The sequence below is a fragment of the Pteropus vampyrus genome, unplaced genomic scaffold, assembly GCF_000151845.1.
Source record: "Pteropus vampyrus isolate Shadow unplaced genomic scaffold, Pvam_2.0 Scaffold140, whole genome shotgun sequence".
NCBI classification, from domain to species: Eukaryota; Metazoa; Chordata; class Mammalia; order Chiroptera; family Pteropodidae; genus Pteropus; species Pteropus vampyrus.
In genome coordinates, this window is record NW_011888921.1 from 1881435 (window position 1) to 1904777 (window position 23343).

The 23343-nt window shown below is 35.0% G+C and overlaps 1 protein-coding gene across 3 annotated transcripts in view; it reads right to left on the minus strand.

The window, feature by feature from the left end:
* NELL2 (neural EGFL like 2) overlaps positions 1-23343 on the minus strand; it is a 298065-nt gene that overhangs the window by 248915 nt on the left and 25807 nt on the right. For all 3 annotated transcript variants that reach the window (XM_011368178.1, XM_011368179.1, XM_011368180.1), the window contains one exon: positions 5948-6098. In XM_011368178.1, coding sequence (XP_011366480.1) covers positions 5948-6098 — 151 coding nt within the window. The remainder of the gene's footprint in view (positions 1-5947; positions 6099-23343) is intronic.

The window sequence follows — 23343 nt, forward strand, 5'->3', positions numbered from 1 at the left end:
TTAATTTTTAACTTAGTAATGTCAAAAAAGAGAAATGGCTTTATACATGACAAGCATTCACAAATATGAAGACACATTTTATCAGCCTCATATAAATATGGTCTTACTCATTCAGAATATATAATAATTAATACTAAATGAGTAGAAAAAATATCATTTATCTCACCTCAAGTTTATTAATATAGAGATAATAGCAAAGTCCAAGACAGTTTTGTATTTATTTGAAAAGCTATTGCCACAAATTATTTCCATGTATGCTATCTGCAAAGCATTCAAAGTTGGAAGCATATTTAATGTTTGGCTATCAGGAAAATTCCTAATAATAACCCCATGAGAACTAATTTGTATATCTAAAGCCCAAAACTATCTTAAATAAAAGAGAAGTATTATAAACTGCAGAACATAATCCAGGTGACTGTACCAAGTCTACACCAAAGGATAACAAAAGAATTTTATTTATCCTGAAGAACAGCAATTTTTTTGAAACATGAAAGAGAACAGAGTCCATTTGAAATTTGGGGGAATTTTCTCCTTTATTTTTACTAATGAATCTACTTTTCAATGAGCCTTTACTGTTTTCATATTTCTCTTCTACATTTCCTGTATAAATGGATAAGTGAATCAATATCTTATAATTATTTCTTTATTCTTTATTTTTCCTTTTCAAAACACAATAGGCAGAAAAACTATAATGATGCTCTCTTTGATTGCCTGAATGTCTTAATTCTTTCAGACATAAAGTGCCATAATATTATTGTCTGCTGTTTTTAGGTAATACTGTGTTGGCTAAATATACACAGAAATGGCTGAAGCTCCTACAAGCCTTTCACATTGTGCTCACATGAAGTTTGTGGTCTAATTTTTAATATTATACCCTACTCAAAAAATACCATTTGAAAAGAAACCAGCATCTCAGGTTGGGAGGCCAAAGGAGACTTTGCTTCATAGGACACTGGAACATTGCTGATAGATGGTCACGGGAATGGGGAGTATGGCATAGGGAATGCAGTCAGCATTAACATATGAAACACTTTGAAGCTGTGTTTCATTGCCAAGGTTTGACTTAAGCCCCTTCCAATTCCACGATGCTGTGATGTATGCCTTTCCTACTTTTTGTCTTGCTCTTAGCTCCCTTCAGATACCCTAGAATCCAGAGCGTGTCCTTTAGTTTCATATGTCCAAATCAACAAAGTTGTGTGATTAGGTTTCCAGCTTTAACACAGTGACTGAGATGTTGCTATAATAACACATTACAGGTGTTGTTATTCTCTAATAACTATAATAACTCATTACAGGTGTTGTTATTCTCTAAGAACTTGACTTATAGCTGTTTCGAGGCAGTGGCTGCCAGTTAGTAAAATCCTCATGCTAGAGCTAATGACATTTCAGGGTGGATTAGGCACCCTGTATCAATATAGCAATATGAGCATTCTCCAGAAACTTTGTCCTAGCCTGGTGAAAACTGTGAGGTCATTTATGAGTCCTAGTGCACTCATGATGATCTTTCTCTTGATCTTTCACTCATTTCTTTACCCATCAAATATTCTTTAGCATCTAACTGTGTATGACAGCATGGTAAATAAAATGGAGTTTATAAGTTTAATGCTACAATCCTAACAGCAAAAACAAAAACAAAACAAAAAACTTAAAATCTAATAAAAAATTGTTGTCAACAATGTAAAATTTTACACACTCAGGTACATCTGGAAAAGAAAGGATTAGAAAGCTGCATCCCAGAGTGTTACAGTGGTTATCTCTAGATGCCAGGACTATAGGCAGTAGTGCTGGTAAATGTTTAATAATCGGCTCTGTTCTCTAGAGAAATAATTCTAAGATATTGGTTCATTTATGCATTTGTATAAGAAAAATAGAAAAGAAATATAAAAAAGTAAATATTCATCAAAAAAATTATCAATAAAAATAGACCCACCCACCACACCCCCCCCCAAAAAAAACCCCAACCTCTGACTTTGTAGCATTTCCTGATTTCCTAGGCATAAATCATCACACCATGACCTACATCAAGCTAACAGTGATGTTGACCTGCTCACAAAGTTTCAACTCATAAGGCAGTATGAGCTCGCTCCAGCACACCACTGATTGGCTGAGCTGCATTTTCTTCTTCATGCTTTTATTATTTTTAAAATGTCTGTAATGATAATACAGGGATAGAAACTAGGTAGCCAGGAACAGGGATGAAGTTAGACTTTATACTTTGTTGTGTCTTTTAAATTTTGAACCCTGAAATGTATTACCAATTTTTTATTACAATCTAAAGTTTAAAAATCCTCAATAAATATTTGTTATAATTATGATTAAAAGCAGTACATGATATTGTAATGTCTCATATACATTTAATACATATGTACATATGTGAAACATTAAGTAACAATATAAGATGTATGTGAGAATGCCAAAAGAAGTGGCACAAATTTAAAACCACATTGGAGGCTAAATGAGGAAGAAATTCACGTAAGCTAGAAAGGTCAGTAAAAGCTTCATGGAGACATGAGTGGACTTCTGAAGTATGAACAGGATTTGGGCAGCAGAGAGAAAGGAAGGGGGTGACACACAAAAGATGAGCAGACTGGCCAGGTGCCTGGCATTTATACTCCTACTGAATGATATCACTTTTCCCCATATCTGCCAGTGCTGGAGCTGACATTCCCCCCATCTCTGTTTCTTACTATCTTCTCCCTACTTAATTCTGCTCCAGAGCAGGCTGCAAGTTAGCCAGATGATCACTGCAATCAGCCCAAATGGAAATAAGATGAGTCAGGGACTGACATGAGTAGAGAAGCCATCGCACATCATCTCTAGTAATAATATTAATGTTTATTTCATGTTTGTTTGTAGCAGACACTCTGTAGTCTAACTCACAGGGCCTAATTCACGGAAGAGTAACTCAAGTTCTTGTTTTTATGCTTCCTGCTATCAAGGAGGCAAGAACATGTGCTCAGATGAAGCACCACGACCTCATCTCACCCAGTCTCAAAAATGAGTTTCCTTTGGCGTGCAGGAGAGCTCTTCCATGAACTAGAAAAGAACTTATGGAGAGCTGGATCTCCACCTAATCACATCCAGTTAGATTACAGATCAATATTCATTCTGACAGGCATTTTTCAATATGTAACTGGTTTATAGCTAACCATCCTGTGGAGCACATAAATTCATTCACTTATCCAAGCACATAGTTTGCAAACTAGTTTATCCTAGTGGATACTTCGGGTAATTATACTGATGAAAATTGGACATTTTTTGGATACTTCATTTATATTTTTTAATGACAAATGTGAGAATTTGATTACTCTTGTTTTAATTTGTATCCAATGATGGCATATTCTTTGGTCATTAAAAGATTTAAACAAATATTTATTTGGCATGGAAAAGTTCTCAAAATATTTCACTGAAGTTTTAAAAGTTATAAAATATTATATAGTCTGAATCAATTTTTTAAAAAAATATTATATCTATATACTTTAAGTAGACATTTATAACTGAAAATATTAGTAGAAATTATCCCCAGGGGATAAAATTACAGATAATTTTACTTCCTTTTTGTGACTTTCCTAATTTGTAAAATTCACTATAAATATTACACATAATGTTTTTTAATTTTAATTTTTCAATTAGAGCTGACATTCAATATTATTTTATATTAGTTTCAGGTGTATAGCATAATGGTTAGACATTTATATAATTCATGAAGTGATTCTCTAATTTATCTGGTAGCCACCTGGCACTGTACACGTTCATTATAATATTATTGACTATATTCCCTATGTTGTACTTCACATCTCCATCATGTGTAATGTTTGAACTTTATAGCACAAGTAAAATTTCCACATGTAGGAAGAAATTAAAAATTTGATGCTATAGAAATAAATAACAATAAAATAAAATTTCCACATTCTATAGAATCCATCTACAATACATGAGAGTAGAACCCAAACTATTTCCTGAGGAAAGTTAATCCTGCTCTTGGGAATTGCCTATGTTGGCCTCCCACAGGCAGGGTTGAGAACTTTCCATTCAGGCACTTCTTTCTTTGGCTCCTCAATTTTATAATAAAATGTCAGCATTTCTGCTAACTCAATTGTTTATGCTCAACACTTAATTCTTACTTAATTGTCTACAAAGAATAACTACAATTTGAGTATTAGAGAAGTCCAACTTGAATTCAATATTATTCTCAAAAGCCAAATTGAGAAAAGCCATTTACATGAAATATTTCTTGAAAGACATGGTCTTTTATCAAGGTCTCATACAGCAGGCACAATAGACATTTTGAGCAGGAATACTTGTTTACACAGGGCTTTCTTACACACTACCAACGGTCTCCAAGGCAATACTGTTTCAAAGACCTTCGCACCAAGATGCATGTCACTGGCATCACTGTAGATTTGCTTTTTCCAAAGTGCATGTGGAGCGATGCCATCTACAACATCAAGCTTTCTGAACCTGTTTCTCTAAAGATACTATTTCCCCATAAAAGGCCATAGGAAAAAATATGTCTCTGGTCTCAGAACCAAGAATAGTTACATTGTCTTAATCATCCAATTATATTTCTGTTTTTCTATTCCCTGATTTGCAAAGTTTATTTTATTTTTATCTTGTTGCCCCATAGATATCTCTATAAACCACCTTAAAATTGTTTGAACAAATGCAGAGAATAAATAAATCAGTGTTCAGGAAATGATGAGACTTAAAGAGATGGGTGAGAATGAGACTAGGGGAAGAAAGGTAACTTCAGCAACAGTAACGGGAAAAAGAACTACATGAACCATAACACAAGGTCTATCAGGGTAATGGCAGGTTAGGAGATATCACAGTGGACTCATAAAAACATGAGACACAAAAATCAGAAGAAAGGGGCTTGTGTCCTCACTCTGTCCCTAACTAGCTAAGTGATGCCTTAAAGCCTAGATAATAAACCAGATCAAGTGTGATTAGGAACCTTGCTCTCTCTGTCGTCCTGCTATATTTTGTTCTCCACATATATTCACTTCTGTTTGCTCTTTAGTATTTAGTAAAGATATGCAAAGTCCCAAACAGCCTAATCTCTGATATGATACCCAGAGGCTTCTGCCCACACCTGAGCAGGATCATTAACACCTTCACATACGTAAAACACTTTACGTATACAAATTCTTTATTCTTCACAATAACCCACCAAGTAGGTACTATTATTATTCCCATTTTCCAGATGAGAAAAATGAGGCACAAGGAGGTTATGTGACTTGTCCAAGGTCCACAGATAGTGGTGGTGCAGGTATTTAAAATATGAACATAAAAGAATTTTTATTGTCAGAACCATGGTTATTCCTTCAGGAAGGAATTGTTTTAAGCTGTTAGGTATTATCTAATGGTGACTTCTGTATATGCCAAGTGTTATGAATAAATTACTGCTTCCTCCTCCCCATTACTCCCACCACCTCTTCCAATCATGCTTCTACACATACAAGAAGCTGGGAGATGCTAAATAGCATTTTGATTCAATTTACAGCTAAGATTATAGCTTTAACCACTAATATCTAAGAATTGCATTGAAAAATATGTTATCTGTTAGAAATTAAAATTATAAGGCTACTAAACTCTAAACCCAGGTGATTTCCTGAAGAATGGAATACAATGTTTTCGAGGCTAAATCTTCACAAATTAAGAAGTATGTTTGACTTTAACATTGAGGAATATATCTCATGAGGAATTTAGTAATTAATAAATTTGTTTTAGAAATGGTGGCTTCTGTGTTCTCTTAGCAACATCAAAAGCAGCAGCACGTTCTGCTTTTAGGCAGATCGTAAATACTTCAGTTTGTGATTCTGCAGAATGTAGCAAAACTATTCTAGCTGTTTTAAGCCAATCTTGTATAACTTGTTTTGTTTACTTCTTTTTTAACGTGTTCATTTAACCAAATATAATGAAAACAGCAGTTCCACTTACTTACCTGTGATCCAAGTGGTGAATGGAGAGAATAACTCCGGAATTTAAGTGGGTTTGTTTTAGGGTCACCAAAATAGTAAATTCATGTTTATTTCTCAGTTTCTGAAGAAACTGTTCAGCTGTAGCAGTGGATGCTTTTATACTTCTGGGAGTATCTAAAAAAGAAACATACACTAAATAGTCTAGAATTTGGCTTTATAAAGTACCTTTTACATGCATTATTTTTCAAAAAATATTATCAAGTAATAAAATAAATACCAAGTTTCAGACTCTCCTGGCAAATTCTTTCAAAGAAACTTTATGTTACATATAACACAGGATGGTAAACTACATGAATTACTGAACTTGTGTTTCAGAAATTTTTTTCCAAAATATCATTTTTGAGACAAAAAATCAAAGAGCACTGTTTGAAGAAGTGTGATTCCAAGTTTTCTCCTTACACATTTCCTATAGCCTGGATACTACGGTCATGTCAGTGTCAACAATGAACAAAAAGACGTACTTCCTAGAATAGTACCTAAAAGACCACGTATGAGCCATTTAGCTTTTCTGATACCTCACGATAGAAAATTGGATTTAAATCTATCTGCCATCTCCCACACTGATGTCTTCAGCCAGAAGGCTTGCTCTAAATAGATTTTTTTAAAGATCATTGAAATTAGTCACTCTCGGCCTTCTGTGCAGTGGATGAAACTAAGATCAAATTGTCTTATCATATTTGTTGAAAGAAACAGATAGAATTTAATTCTCGTGTGCCTCTCCCCAGGCTTAGAAAAAGTCTAGACAAGGGAAGTTTGCCAGGGAGAGCAGAAACTTTTGCCGTGCGCTCCCACCTGGTAGAGTCTTGCACTCCAATCTTAGGACTCGGAAGATGGGGGAAATAGATCAGGACAGAAATGGATTTAGTGTACAGAAATGAATAGGAAATATCTATCATTCAAGCCACCTGCTAACTGAGCATAAGGCTCTCCCATTCACAGTGTGTGAAAAGGGTTGACAGAAACCAGAAACAGTTTTCATTGTAATCAAATCATTCTCTTTTTCTATGCTTTAGAGTAGGGAAACTAGATAGTTCTCAATGGGGAAACTACTAGCATTAGGAGAGAACAATCCTTCCTTGTGTAAGATTGTTCCATGCATCAAAGAACATTTAGCACTTCTGGATCCCCATCCCAATGAATCTTCAGTCATTGTAACAACCCAAAGTTCTCTCATACATTTCCAAGCACTCCCTTGGGAGTGGTATGGCAGAAACCTCACTGAGGGACACAACTTTGATGAAACAGATTATAGGATTAATCCAAAGTCCCCTACTATTCTAGCCCCACAAATTTATAGAATAAAAATATAATCACCTGGTCTGTGTCCATAATTGGAAATACACAAACATGGAGAAGCCCTCAAGATACCCATAAACTAGGAGAAACAAATAATCCTAATATTTTTTTGTTAGATTTCACATATTTTAAACAATATATTTTGACTTCCCTAAGCTACCTTTCCCAAATCAAATTGACATTTTTGGCTTTGACCAGTAATGGTACTGGTCCTTGTACTGCTCATCTGGCAAATTGATGAGAGAAGGGCCAAGTGAAAAACAGCATGGATATTTGCATTGAGATGCTTAAAAGCAGAACCATCTTCTACTCAACTAGTGTGGTAAGTAGGGTCCTATGGGGTCTCTATCCAGCTTGGGCTTGAAGCTTATTCACTCATGCAGAGTCATAATTTAGGACAAGATGTCGCACCTTGTCCAACCTTTCCTCTCAGCCCATTACTTATTTATTTTGCTCCCGCTACGGAGGTAAGGTGACTTGCAAGAAAGAGGGACCCTCCAGCACAAACATGGCCAGCAGAAGCCCCATCTAGCTCATGCTGTAGTGATAGGAAAAATAATATTTTTTTTCCTTCCATTCTGATTAACTGAGTTATTTCATAGATGTTTCAAAACTGGGGCTTGCATGAACTTCCCATCTGTGTTGCAATGTGGAAACGAGAGGCAATGTGGAAGGCTGATGGGAGGAAGAAAACCTGGCCTGACTTACCATGGCCTCAGAATGGTTTCTTTACCTGGAATCCCCAACCCAGGGGTCCAGGACACAGGCGAAGATTTTTAAGTTACCTGAATGTGACAGAGAGAATACCCACAAGAAGTTTAGTCATGACTGCATCATAATTTTCAGCTCTCTGTCAACAGCTCACTATTTCCCATCAACTATTACCTTACCCTAATAAGGTATAAATCCATTATTCCCTTTAAAAGTATGTTTTCAAGAATTCATTATGCCTGAGTCCAGGAAGACTTGATGGGGACCTGAACTCTATTGAGTAGCATCAGAATAAACAGAAGGGTGTAGAATTCAAGAGATTTTTAGAGAGTAGAATCTAAAGAATTTGGTCACTGATAAAACACATGCAAAAGGCAAAAGAAAGAAAGAAAACTGAATCCAATCAAACCCAAAGTTTCTAGCTTTAAAGACCAAATGAAAGGAAATATAGTAGGAGCATGATGGTACCTAGATTAAATTCCAGTTTTAAAAATGGTCATTCTGAGGTGCTATGAGATATGCATGTGAAAGTGTCTAGTTGGGGGCTGGCACTACAGAATTAGATCTCAAGAGAGAGTCAAGGTTAGCAATATAAATTTAGAAGTTATCAGAATGTAGTATCTAAAGGAATATCTAAAGCTTTACTAAGTCATGGGAATCACAGAAATGAGAGGATGAAAAGATGGATCATAAAAATACTAAATCTGTAGCAAAGCAGGGACAATATACATAACTATAAATTGTATATTATATATATTACATATATATATAGCTGCATATCTGATACTAGTCAACATTCATCCTTCAAAAATGTATAATAATATATCTTCCCCTTTGAAACCATATTCTATTTTGTTCTCACAAAGCCATGGAAACTTGACAGGGATAACAATTACTACTTCCTTTTTCAATGAGTAAAAGGAACAATCTTGTTTCACCCAAAAGCACCAGCATGCTAGAGGCATAATAGAGATGACAATTTCTGGTCCAGTATTCTTTCCACTAAATTGCATGGCCTCCTGAACATGGCATCCTTTCTTTATCCATGCTTCACTGGCACTCACAAACAGAAATGCAAATATAGGAGCACCAACACAGAAAATAATCCAGAGAAAAGTAATTATATAAGATAACATTTTTAGTTCCTTAAGTGACTAGCTTAGTAGTGATTTTAAGAAAGGTCACTTTTCTCATTTGCATTTCTGTTTTCTAATTTGTAAAATTAGCATTCCTGCCTTCTATATGCATCTCAAGGATTATGTAATATTCAGAGAGATTTCTGAGTTCCCATGATTATTACTGTAAGACCCAATTCTGTTCTTCACCAGAAAATCAAGTAAAAAAAACCACCATGTGAGAATTAATTTTACTTTATTTTTGTTATCGCTTCGGTTTTCATAATTAATAATTTGCTTCAAGTACGTATTAAGCAATTTCTCAACAAGATCTCCTGTTAGAAACTAAACACAGAGAAATAAAGTGTGGTGGTTATCGGAACAAACTCTGAACCCAGAAGAATGACGTTCTAACACGAGCTATGCAGATAAATAGCTGTGTGTGGCATGTAGTAAACACCATGTGTTGGCTGTTAGGATTAAGACACATTGTTATTGCTCTTATAAGCAATGAGACTGTGGAACCTACTAAAACTAACAAGAGCCACAATACCCTCATAGCGATTTTCATTCTAATTCTTCCAAACTCGGCCACAAAATTTAAGTTTCCACATTTGAAAATTGACATAAAAGTTTTTGGCAATCAAATTATTCTTAAGATAAAATCCTGCCTACCACTCTCTGTTTCTAGAGAACTATAAATGATCATTCTTTTATAGACTAAAATCAATATAAACTGAATTTCTTTTCAAAGAAGGGCTAATAAGGCTGACGAAATTATCTCTTCATAGAAAAACATGCTGGGAAAAGGAGCATTTAAATGCTACTGGTAAGGCCTACAGAAAACTTAGTAATATGTCCATGCTGTATTGGGTCTTTTTAATTGGAGAATCGCTTGAGTTTAAAACAAAAGTTTGTTTCAACATTTTCCATTTTTACTATGTTCAGAGGCTAAAACTCCCACTAAGAAAAAAACTAGCGGCATTTTAAAGCAGTTATCAATAAATAATGAAGTAGCTCAGAAGCAATTACATCAAAATATTCATTTTCGGTCATGGGATTACCAGGATGAAGTGATGAGTTGATATGGGAATGTAGTAACCATTTCTAGGGATTTAAACGATGTGCTATGCATTTCCCATATACATGGGTAAAAGGAGAAAGGGGAGAGATTGGTTTATTTCTAAAATAGACTGTAGCTCAATGCAACTATGTACATGGTAGCAAATATGAGTGTTTACTTAAAAAGAGAGATTGAAGCTTCGTCAAGTATTTTTAGTGTGTTAGCAGTAAAAATAAAGAGAAGGGATTTGTCCACCTTCCAATAACAAAGAAATTGGTAATATTTTCTTTTGCACTTAAACTGCATCACTACAATGACCATCGTGAATTAAATGAGTCTCTGCTCACTGACAGGTCTCTATTCCATCTGCACTATGTAAAAACTTAAATTAATTTTCCCTCAAATAACCAGACTAATAAAAATACCATGTGAAAATTAAATTATAAAAACAGTCTAATATCAGGCAGAGTACGTTTGACAAAAAATGTTCCAACTCACTAAATTATCCTTTTCTTCCTGTCTCTAACTATGAAAAGTTGTTGTCATCTAAATTCAGGTTATAAATATACCAAGTTAGAACTATTAATATAGTTATTGACCATTGCTCTTGCTCTCTCTTCAATATATCCATGTCTTTATAGTGCAAACTTTCAAAGCAAAATAATAGTAACAATTTTAACAGTCAATAAATTTTTATTGATGCTATATATGCAGTTTGCAAAGTCCTTAAACAATCTCATTTAAGTCTCACGGCAACTTTGAATAAATGGGATTATTATTAGGTCCATAATAATAGAAATTATAGATGAGAAAGAGAGGCACAGGGAAGCCAAGACACTTGGGCTGTCACCATAAGTGACTCAAATCATAGATCATTTCTAAGAACTTTGTTGAAAACCTCAAGAGATTCCCAGGTGAAATGTGAAACTAGTCCCCATATATGGAAGGCAAGAAGAACTTGAAGAGGCAAGCCACTCCAGATTGCTAGGTGGCAGGTTTAATAAGCAAGGAAACTTACATATGAGACTTGTCTTGGTGGCCACAAAACGCGTAGATCTCCACCTGCTCCCGCCTGAATCTTAAAAGTATATAGAGAGCCCTTAGCTGAGTTCAGTCACATATTCAATCAAGATGGTCTCAATAACACATTATCTCAAGTTTGCATCCTTGAAACCGGCTTCTACAGTGGGAATGGTAAGGAATGTGTACATTCCAAGGACAGGAGAAGGTGAGAAACCTCCAGTTACCCAGGTCCAGCTCAAGGGTTAACTGGCTGTAATGTCCTCTCAGTGACTTCCTCCGATAGATCGATCACAACTAATTTTGATAGGATATAGGAATGAACCCAGCAAATTCAAGTGGCAGAGCCAGGATCCCAACCTAGCCCAATGTGCTTTCCATTATTACATGATAGTATCCTACCAACATGATGATGATGTTGTAAAAATATATATGTTATATGTTATAAAAATATATTCTGAAGATAAACAAATACATATCTCTTAATCTTTGGATTAATTTAGGCTTTTCAAATCCACAAAACTATATATCATGTAATCTCTCAGCTAGTTATTCTAAACTACTGTTTTAAACTGAACTAAATTTTAAAACTAAAAGCTTTTGAAAAAAACATTTTGAAATAATTCTTCAAAAAATTTTATTGGGCAAAATATATAAGTAATCCACAACTTTTTCATGGGGCAAGCCCATAACTAATGATCCCACATACTCATCCTTAAGACACCTGTGTGCCCTTTATATTACTAGGTTAAGAGAGTACAAGGATATGCTCTTGGAAAGTCAACCTGAAAATTCCCCTTCTGTATTTTATTTTCATCGAACCCCCCAAAATCTCAAAAGTTTCTTTCAAATCTATAGCTAATTATAATTTAATTCAATGCACAGTAAACATGTATCTTCATGTATTACTTACAAAAACGTTCATTGGCGTAATGTTGTAAAATATCAAACCACATAAAAACATACATATATGAATATAATCAGAAATCTGAAACATAAGCATCAACTAACCATTCAAAACAACAAAAACAAAAACAGGTTCTAATCCTGGATTTAGCAACTAAATGGTTGACTGCAACAAACCATTTATGAGTTGTATGTTGGAATTTTCATTACATAAGTAGAACAAAATGTAGTCAGGATGTAGGGGGGGCTACAAACAACAAAATTTGAAGTTTAAAATTAAAGTATTAAAATTTTATATATAACAGATATAATATAAGTTATTAAGATTATTCCATTTTGTTTGAGTCTATGCTAAGATAACTTTATGATAATAATTCAGCTTCTCAGGTACATTTTCCTTTAGAGCAGTAGTGATCAACTAGTATGAATATTCTGATTTAATTCACTGTTAATAAATCCTCATTGTAGATTAAAATTAAACTGGCACTTGAGTTTATAATCAGATTAATGCTCTGAGCTAGTGTGAAGCAGACCCTCAGAACCTCACCAGTAAAGTTACAGTTGCTCTGTTACCAGCAAAATAAAGAGACTAAACGAGCCAAAACAGTATTCTTGTTTATCATTTTTTTCTCCCAAATACAATACTATTCAAGACTAGGATAAAATTGGCAGAAACGTTAGCAAATAAAAGGGTTGATGATGATGAATGATGATGACAATGACAGCGAAAATGATGACGATGAAGATAATGAATATGTCCTCCACCATTTTAATACACTAGTTGCATTCCTCTGTAGATAATGCCTCATTATCTATAGATAACAGTCTCAATATCATTTGACCATATGTAACGAACTTAAGAATCAGCAATTTGCTGGACCCTTACTTAATCCAAAATGTTATATCAAATCGAACCCAAATTGAATGCCTACAATTTGTCAATTAATATCACAAGCCAATGTCTTAAATACATAAGGAAAATTAAATTCATGAACTATCATACTTTGTGGAACATGCTTCTGTCTTTAATAAAGCTACTGAAACCTTGAGTAAATAAAATGTTCAAATTTCTTTTTAAAAAATTAAGTTTTCACTGGTCTTCACAGTAGATCAAAAGGCTAAACTGCACCTTTGTATACTGCCACCAGTTATTTGTGTATATCACTTAAATTAACAATTACTCCCCTTAACATTAAAGTGTCTAAATTCATGAATCATTATTTTTCTCTCTGGTAAATTATCCTATACACAGTACCTAGATATAATTTAAATACACATATAATTTTATAAAGTGTTCATCTATTGATAGAGTAACTATAAGTGCAAAAGAGAAATGTATATGAAAAATTTTTAAGTGAAAACTGAATCATAAGTCATTCTTTATTTTCTTTGAGGTCTGATCAAATATTCATGCAGTCCTGAAGGATGAGACTATATATATAAATCCATTCAAAAAGCTGACTATCTTTTTATCCATACGTGTGCTAGTGTCTTTGGCTTGGCTTTAGCAGAATTATTAGTGCAAAAAAAAAAAGAAAGAAAGAAAACATAACAGGATCAAGGTGAGATTTCTATTATATACCATTAATGTTTGATACCTATTGATAAGAATAAGGACTAAAGATCTATAAAACAGTTTTACATCTATAAAATGTGGTTACAAATTGTGCAACCTCAGAATCTTTGCTGAATAGCCAAAGAGATAGATAGTACATAGTGCCCCATCAATTATGCAGAGCCTAAGTGCTGAAATACACAATTTCTTCCGCCACATAATAAGCCAATTTGACCTGAGACATCCATTTTGGTAGTCTGTTCTGCTTTTATCCTTCTTTAATTATAATGATCAAATTATTTTCAGATAATATACCAAATATTAGTTATCATGATCAATTACCCTATTAAAATTGTGTTTCTTTTTTTTAACTATTATTATTTTTGCTGCAAGAAAGGAAACAGCATTAGAAAGTCCCAAAGGACACAGGGCACAGTATAATCAGTTTCTCAATCCAGAGTTTCAGATACTAGCCCTTGCCTGCCCTTGTTTCCTGAGGCCCCGTACCTGCCTCCTCTCAGTTTCTGAGCCAGTTATGATAATGATGCCAGAAAATCAGAAGTAGGGCTTAGAATTAAGTCTTGTTGCTCAGAGATTCAACAAAAATAGCCCTGAAATTTTTGCAGTCTCTAAAATAAATCATTTCTCATCCCCACTATGCTGGCCTATCTACAAAGTTGAGCTTCTACTTCAGTTTTCCAGCCTAGAACTCTAAACTCTGCCCTGGACACCCAACTTTGTTGAGGTCCTGATGCTCTGTCAGGATCTAGCCAATTACCTCTGCTGTCTCTCAGGAATGGATGAATCCTGCTAAAAACTATCAGAATACTAGATCCCTCAAATGATGCCTGCCTGACTGAACTGCGATGGCTACTGGACTTGCCCCATTCACCAGGCTAAATATCGTCCCCAACTCCCATTCATCCTCAGACTCTGTCCCCACCCCATTTCATCACCCTCTTATAGTTTTTCCCACCTCTATGAGTTTTTCTAAATTAAATCCACTGTTTGAAAGTGAAAATACCCCTGGATAAAGCACAGCAGATTCGTTTACTATCTAAGCTAATCTTTGGACTTCACCTTACTAGAAGCTATATAATCTCCACTGCTGATGTATGCATTGCCAGGAGCCTTACATCTAATCCCACCAAGCTTGTGTCTCCCCCATTTCAAGACTTGGATTTCTCCCTAAGTGCCCATTCCTAGGCTAAGGATTGCCTCCACTTTCCTGTTCACTTTAATCAGTTAACAAATATATACTGCGCATTTGCTATGTACTGAGCATTTGGCAATAAAGAAAGTTCAGAAAGAATTCAATACTATGAACTGTCTATCTCACTGTGGCAGAAACTGCTTGTTGTCCTCCTTTAGCAATAATTCTCTTCTTTTTAGTAATAAAACGCCCTACTTTCATCTGAGCATATGGCTATTCAGCAAGAAACTATATTCCCTAGTCTCCTTTGCAGCTAAAGTAGCCAGGTGACTTAAGTTCTGGTCAACAGGATGTGAGTAGAAATGACATGTGCTACAATCCCAGATTTTATTACTAGAAAGGAAACTGACTGCTCTCCAATCACCTTTCCCTCAGATTGTAATAAGAATATTGTGGCAGTAAGCCAAGTTCTTCGATGCAGATCCTCAAATAATCTCATGGCAAAGCTACCCATCAGCCTTGGAACCACCTGCCTACCTCTGGATTGTTATGTGAGAAATAAATTTTTCTTATTTGAGCAATGCATTTTGGATCTTTTTGTTACAGGAGTTTAGCCTATTCTCTAAGAAATACATCTCCACAAGTTTCCTATGACTCATTCACATGTTCCCCTGGAGTGTCATTCTTGAAAGCAAAAATAAGCAAAATTTTCTGTATAAGGCCAGATACTAAATATTTTAGGCTTTGCAGGCCACATACATCTCTGTTGCATATTCTTTATTTTATTTTTTTAAACAATCATTTAAAAATGTAAATACTGTTTTGAGCACAAGAGTTCTTACAAAAATAGGCCCCAAATTTGGCCTGCAGGATCATCGCTTACTGACCCCTATAAGCAACAAATATAATTTCCCCTAGATAGAGAGTAATTTTTTGATATCATTAGTTAGTTATGTTTATGTCTAGAAAAGAAGACCAAAACAATGTGCTAAGAGCCTTAGTTAGAGCAAGTTCTGCGATGGAAGCAGAAAAGAAGGCAAATACCGCCCGTTAACTTGTTTCCATAACTGCTGTTGATATGTATATTTTGGGTCATGTCTTATCTTTTGTCATTCTGTGATAAGTTTTCCACATGCAAGGATCAATTTTGTAATTCTCCTTTTCAGCATAGTCTATGTAGGAAAAAAATAAGTATGACCAATTGTCTTGTTTATTGATGACTTTGCCACCTACTTGTATGCCTTTTCATAACAGTGTATTTTCTGCTCAAATAACTAAGTAAAAGATTTATTTTGCCTTCAAATATTCCTTTGCATTGCCAACTAGTTTAATATTTGATTTAAAAGGTAAAGTAAATGATAACACCAATGAACTAAACTATAATATATACAAAAAATATAATAGTGTTTTATATTGCTATGTATTAAGACCAAAGACTCTCTCCTTTCTCCTTGAAATATGAACTGGCAAGTTTGCATGGGAATCCTATATTTATGAAAAGAACTTAGTCTTTTGTTGCATTCTGAGATGAACATGTTCTTAGAAAAAGGAATAATAGAGGGTCTTAGTTAATGGCAGTTTCAAAACTTCCCCTCAGATGATTACAGTGTGGGTTGAGTATTTTCTTAGAAATGCTATAAATTTCTGGAATGTCAGAGAAAATAATTTCTAATTCAATGGCCAGAAACATCTTCCAAAGCAAAATAAAACCATTGGGCTTGTCTGCTCTCAGCTCCACCATTAGTTTTGGAGATAGTTGTGAACTGATCTACAAAGAATGTTCAGAACACTTAACAAATTAATGTTCTTAGTTTTTTTCTGTGTAAATTTAGATTTTAAAAAACAATACAGGCAAAAAAGTCTACATAATGGTCTACACATAATATCTTCACTATATTTTACACTCTTTAAAACAGAGGAGAACTGGGCATTAAAATAATCATGGAATTATATTGAAAGTGGGACTTAACATGTCACATCTCACCTTCTTTGCAATTTTTCCCCTTTCATGATAGTCCACAGCTCCTATTGTTTACTAATCACTTACAATATTTTTCAGTGTAGCACTTTGTGCTGCCTTATATATTTCTCTGTTTCTTGTCTAATTGCTTCATATGCCAGTCTTACATCCTCAGAAAGACTGATTTTAATCTCCTTGAGGGCAAGAGATATACATAACACTTTTCTTCTATCCGAATAACTACCAGCAATGATAGCCCAAGAAAGAGAGGAATTCAATAAGTATTTGTAGAATACAGTTGAATTAATTTTCCTTTTCAAGGCTTGGAAGAGAAAACAACATAGCTACCTTGGCTTTGAAAGGATAAGTCATTCCATTCTTTCTATTTCTCCACCGAAGCAAAGCTTACAATCCTGGCTGCACTTGCTGCACAACTCTAATGCAAACACAATTTAACTCGCACAAAGTTTTATAGAGAAGTCCTGGGAGGCATGGCCCATTCTAATTATCAGATCCAACTATCTCTCTATTAGTCCAGGCTAGGAAAATTGTTAGGGTTTAAAACTCTATTGAAACCATAATATCTGAGTGTAGTTTAAAAGGAGCTGCTTTCTTTCATCTTATATTTCCTATTCGAATGCTACTCCAAGTCACCCATTTCTACCTCTTTTGTTCCACAAGTGTTTTCTTTCTACCATTTGGAAGATGAAATGGGTATTTCTACCTTAGTACTACATTAGATATGGCTCTGAATTACATACAGATATGTTAAAGATATACTTCTGTCTCTAATTTAGGAAATTAGGCCCAAACATCAATGATATGTTTCTTATTTAAATACTAACATCCAATGATTCATTCACATATTTCCTATTTGCATACCTTTTCTCCCTTATCTGTATAATCTCACATTGACTCACTAGAAATATAGTCTAATTTCGTTTTCTGATTTCTTATTTTTAGCATTCTTGTTCATTATTCCCTCTTGTCTCATAGAGTATGTGCATAAATGCAGAAGATATAAATGCAATATATAAATATGTATGCACATATACATACACATTTTGCTATGGTCAATCGACAGTTTATAAATGTGGCTGTTTCAAAACATCATCAGTTGATCAGTTCTCAAGACATTGGCTTGCATTTTTAACAGAAACAATATTATACATGATGGTTAGATCCTCAGAAGAGTCAATATACTACAATATGCTGAACTGATTTAAATCCAATAGATTTTGGTTTATAAATCTAGTAGGCTGAACTCAGAAATACTTCAGTGGGAAAGGGAGAAATCTGGAAGCCAAGATGAGAGAGACGGATGAGATAACTGAACAAGCTATGGACTAGACACAGAAGAAGGGAGGCAGCAGTTCAGTATCTAATACTCAAAGAAGTAAAGGTGAACTCAAGTGTGGTTCAAGTTGGGAAATATAGACAGAGAAAGCAGTATATTCAAACCATGGAGATGTGCAGAAGCATGGAACATTCATGTACCTACCAGTAGTTTATATTGCTAGAGCATACAGTGTGTGGGAGTGAGGGAGGTAGGAACGGAAAGAGTCTAGGCAGGTGGTTAGGAACAGATAATGCTTCTGTAATCAGCCTTTTCAGAGACACTGTGTTACTCAGATAACCAGAGGACTAACATAAAACCAAAGCAGAAGCCCACTTATATGAACTGGACTAGCAGAGTGGGGCCTAAGAAAAAGCTGTGACTCAGTAGGCACACAGCAGCACAGGGACAGGGCTTTTCTTAGGAACAACAGGTACCAGTTATTAGCACAGTGAATTCCAATCAGATGCACCCCCACACACACTATTAGGGTGGGGTCCCAATGTATTCCTTGTCCTGGTCAGAACTGGAAATAGTTGGCACGCAATGCCTCTATACCCAAGCCTAAACATACTGAACTCAGACCACATTTTATAGCTTGGTCCAGGTAAAACCATAAACTTCCAACTTAGGACCCCAGAAATGTCTCCTCTCTAAACACCACCTGCAAAAGCAATAGTGACACTCCTTCTCTGAGCCACAAGAGGCTATAGGAACAAGAGCAAGAGTCTGAGATGTTTCTGGCAACTCTGAAGGAATAAAGGAAGTAGGTAGGGTATTGATGAAACTCAGGGATCCCAGCACTAATGAAGAGAGACTAGGATACCCACAGCCAGTGGGAGAGGAGGGAGAAAGTCCTGGTGCAAAGAGGACTCTCTAACTGGAGAACCACTAATGTGAAAGAGACCACCCTACTCTCAAAATATGTTTGGAAATGCTGGCAGTGTCTGCATATAGATGAGTATGAGAGGTTCGTGATACTGAAGTTTAGGTAAGTGTGATGGGGAAGCTGAGTCTAATATTTTTCTTCTTTTGGTGGATTCTTCTAAGTCTAAAATCGAAATTTATTTTAAAAGAGAAGGAGCTTGTACTCTAAAAGGGGGTAAGCTTATTGATCATCAGGTGCCCCCAACAGTGATAGATGCTGCTGCCCTTAAAGAGCAATGGTTACCTCAACAGTAACCCCTGCAAGTCAGAAACAGCAAGCTCCTCAAGGGCGGGGACCAGGCCTATTTTGCTTCTACTGTATACCTAGCATCTAGGACAATATCTGGCATATAAAGAGCCTTCTACAAATATTTGTTGAATGAATAACAAGACTCAGCATTTAATGAGGGCTTACTATAGGAGATACTTTTCTAAGGGCTTTCTTTTTATTAGCTAAGTAAGCATTATTAGTTAATTGTTCTAGGTCAGGTTTCCTCAGCACTATTCAAATGTTGTACCAGATAATTCTATGTTGTGCGGATGCTGTTCTGAATACTTTGTGATGCTTAGCAGTATCCTTGGCCTCTAGTAGGACCCCCCAACCCTAATTGTGACAACCAAAAATGTCTCCAGACATTACCCAATGTCCCCTGAGGGACAAAACTGCCCCTGGTTGAAGAACCACTGCCTAGGTTTTCTAGTCAATAACTGGTAGTACCAGGATTTGTGCCCAAGTAGTCCACTGCGGAAATTGTGCTCTTAACCTCTACATTTTAGCTGCTGGATGAGAATACAACAGCCAGAATTTAGTGACTGCTTACTATGAGCTAGATGCAATGCTGAGTACTTTCCTACATCATCTCATCTCATTATCACCATAGCTGTGCATCTAGATAGCAACCTTTGAAGCCAAACACTATAGAAGAATAATTTAAAGTATCTTTCTTAACAAGTTGATTCATATCTTCTAGATACTTTTTCAAATATTTTTGAAGCACTCAGCACTACATTTTGGTTTTCTGATTGCTAAGACTCTGACTTTTCTGTCTCATTTTCGGTAACAGCAATGTTCCTTACACAAATAAAAAATAGATTATTTTGTCCATATGATATCAATTCAGATTTCTATATGGCACTAAGGATTTATATTTGGCCAGTCTTATTATAATATCCTAAAATCATCTTAAAGTAGAAGCTCAAATCACTGGAGAATAGTTTCCTACAGATGTGAGCTCCAAGAGCAAAATGGCCTTTGCGAAGCCTTCATGGGGGTTACATGACTGTAATGCTGCAAAGCGCTTGACAGAAGCCTGGACTCTCTAAGAACAACACACAAGCAAATTATAATCCATAGAGTTTATGTCTCTCAATTTGTAAATGTATCTAGAAACTGAAGTCTGAGGGCTTCCATTTCAAATCCTTCTACCTTTAGTATTTAGAAGATGCAGCATGAAAACATCTCTCATTAAAGGTAATAAAACCCACTGAGAAATATGGTACCAGAATTTGATACCACGGTATACCCCAAAGCACAAAAAGGATATCTGAAACTGTCAACAGAAAGGTCAGTAAGAGCACTTACATTATTGACTATATTGATAAAGCAACAACTACTACTTATAAGGAACAACTGCGAAAAATTATTTTTGTAAGTAATGTCAATATAAATTGTGTAAGTAATATACAAATTGTGAGTACGATCCTTCACGGAACAAATATTATCTACATTTTGAATTTTTAACTAAGTGTGTGCACTCTAGAGTCAGTGTGTACTGAGTTTCTAAGTCATTTCCATCATTTTCTACTTCTCTGGGCCTTGGTTACCTTGGATCCCACCTGTAAAATGGGAATAATAATAGTACATAGGGTCATTGTCAGATTATATATATATATATATATATATATATATATATATATATGTATGATATATAATAAGTGATATATAATAAGCGATATATGATATATAATAAGTGATATAGAACAGTTCTTGGCACATAATAAATGCCCAATTGATATCTCTCTCACACACACACACAGAGACACACAAACGCATGCACACACACTTTGATTTTCAAAGAATTCTAATAAATATGTATGAATAAACTGGTATGTGTGAATAAATAAAGGTGAACAGATAAATAGGCTAGCCTCAATGCCAAATAACAGACCATGTCTACAGCTCTTCTAGCAGAACTAAAATGTATTTTTATTACATTATGAGAGAAGAGCCACCATAGAACACTTCTCTAACAGATATGGATTTGTACAGTCATCTTAACATGCACATCATCAGCTTTTAATAGCCACAATTGTAAATGAGTACATCAACTAAGTGGGAATATGTTGAACCATGAAATTTTCTTCTGCTGGTCTGGGAGTATGGCTTCAACATCTGAGATGGAGGAGGACCTGATGACTGCAAGATGGCAATTTTCAAAGTATGATGAGGGGGGTTAATTTTGTTCATCTCCCACACCTCCCCACGCACAATTCAATCTGTGCAACATGAGTGAATTTATATTACACCACTTCCTGTTCTCATTATGAGCTTCTTCTCTTACTCCTTTATACCATCTGTGAAGGATTATTCTCTATCTTTGTACTAATTATGCTACTGCGGAATATTTATGTGCCCTTTGTTAACCTTGTTAATCCCGAACAAAAATTTTAAAGAAAATTAAGCCACTATAATCATTATTAGAAAGCTAGTCTATGTTTATGTTTTCATGTTACTTAATGACAATGATAGCAATGAAAAAATTTGTACTAGAGGATAACAGAGCAGATCTATTACATACAAATGATATGCACCATAAGTCATAAAAATATATTTATAATAATGACCCAGATCAATGCTTTAAGCATTCATAAGATTTCTCTTCATAAATATTGATTAAGTACATAAGAATTAGTATGTCAAAACAAGGAAAATCCTGTATTATCCTAAGAATAATATTAGTACTCGAAGAATATCAATATAAACATGTTTTCCAAAAAAGACTCTTCAATTCGATGCAGAAATATTAATATGAAATAATCTAAGTCGAAGCTCTTTCTACTATTGGAATTTTTTTTTCAAGCTTCTAACACAAATTTACTCAGTGAAATTTTCGCTTGAGGACTATCATTCCCTCAGTTTGCTGTCAAGGCTATAATCATGGTGAAAGTTTCCATAATGACGCCACTGAAAAAGACCATAATAATTCTGCTCTTCTCACCCATAATAACACTATTTGCATGTGTCCCTTTCTGGTGACACAGCTTTGGATTGCTTTTCTGACAGCTGGGCTTGGCTGCATTACTTAACCCAGGTTTTCTCGGCTCCTCCCATGACCAGTGGCACACACGTGCAAGACAGATACCACAGGTTGGATTTCCATTCTGATTCTCAGAATTCAGTGTTGTCTTATTATTGCTACTCTTTCTGTCTCATCTCACATATGCGTCACTCTCCCACACACGTGCTGTGCTGTATTCCATCCACAACAAATCACTTTTTTTAAAAAAATGGTTAATGTCTCTTCATAACCAAAAAGTCAAAATCAAAATTGGCCCAGAGGAGCTTCAAAATGCATATCTATTGCTTTGATGTTGAAATGTGCTTTCCTAAGCAAGGCTTTTTATTTTTCTTTCTAAATGGCATAATACATATTGCTCTTAGCAAACCCTAAGTAAGCAATGAAACATAGAGGTTCACTGACAAATAGAAATTTAAACCACTTTAATAGATCTCTAGCTTAAAACAAATTGTACTATGAGTAAGTCAAAGGTGCTACAGGAAATGCAGCAATTCATTTTCTCTCCTTTTTTCCAAGGCGAGAATAGGTCAAACGCACAGCAAAGAGATATCTTGTAAAATGCTGAAAATGTCTTTCTAAGGCGGTTGTTTATATGTATAAATTTGAGAGTACAGTTTTGCAAAACACTACGAGCAGTCAGACCCCTAAGTTTGATATTTTTAATATTCTGAAGTAGTGTTTTTTAGTTGGCATGATGATCCACTGGGGGAAAACCATAATAATTTTATTAAAATTCAACAGTTTAAACAAATAGACCAGTGAACACTTGTATACTGGGCAATGCCTCAGAAATCTATTACCTGAAAGTACAATGGATAGAAGAGAACAAAAATTGGCAGGCTTAGTGGTATGACATTTCAAAATTACTGCAATCTTCCTGATTGCCAGAAGTAATTGAACTTCTTTAATTGTACCCATGGTCCTTTTCACATTCCTTTCTTCTCTATCATGTACCGTGTCTCAATTTCTTATAAATCAAATTCTTAAATATTACGTATCTCCAACAATCTAATTGACT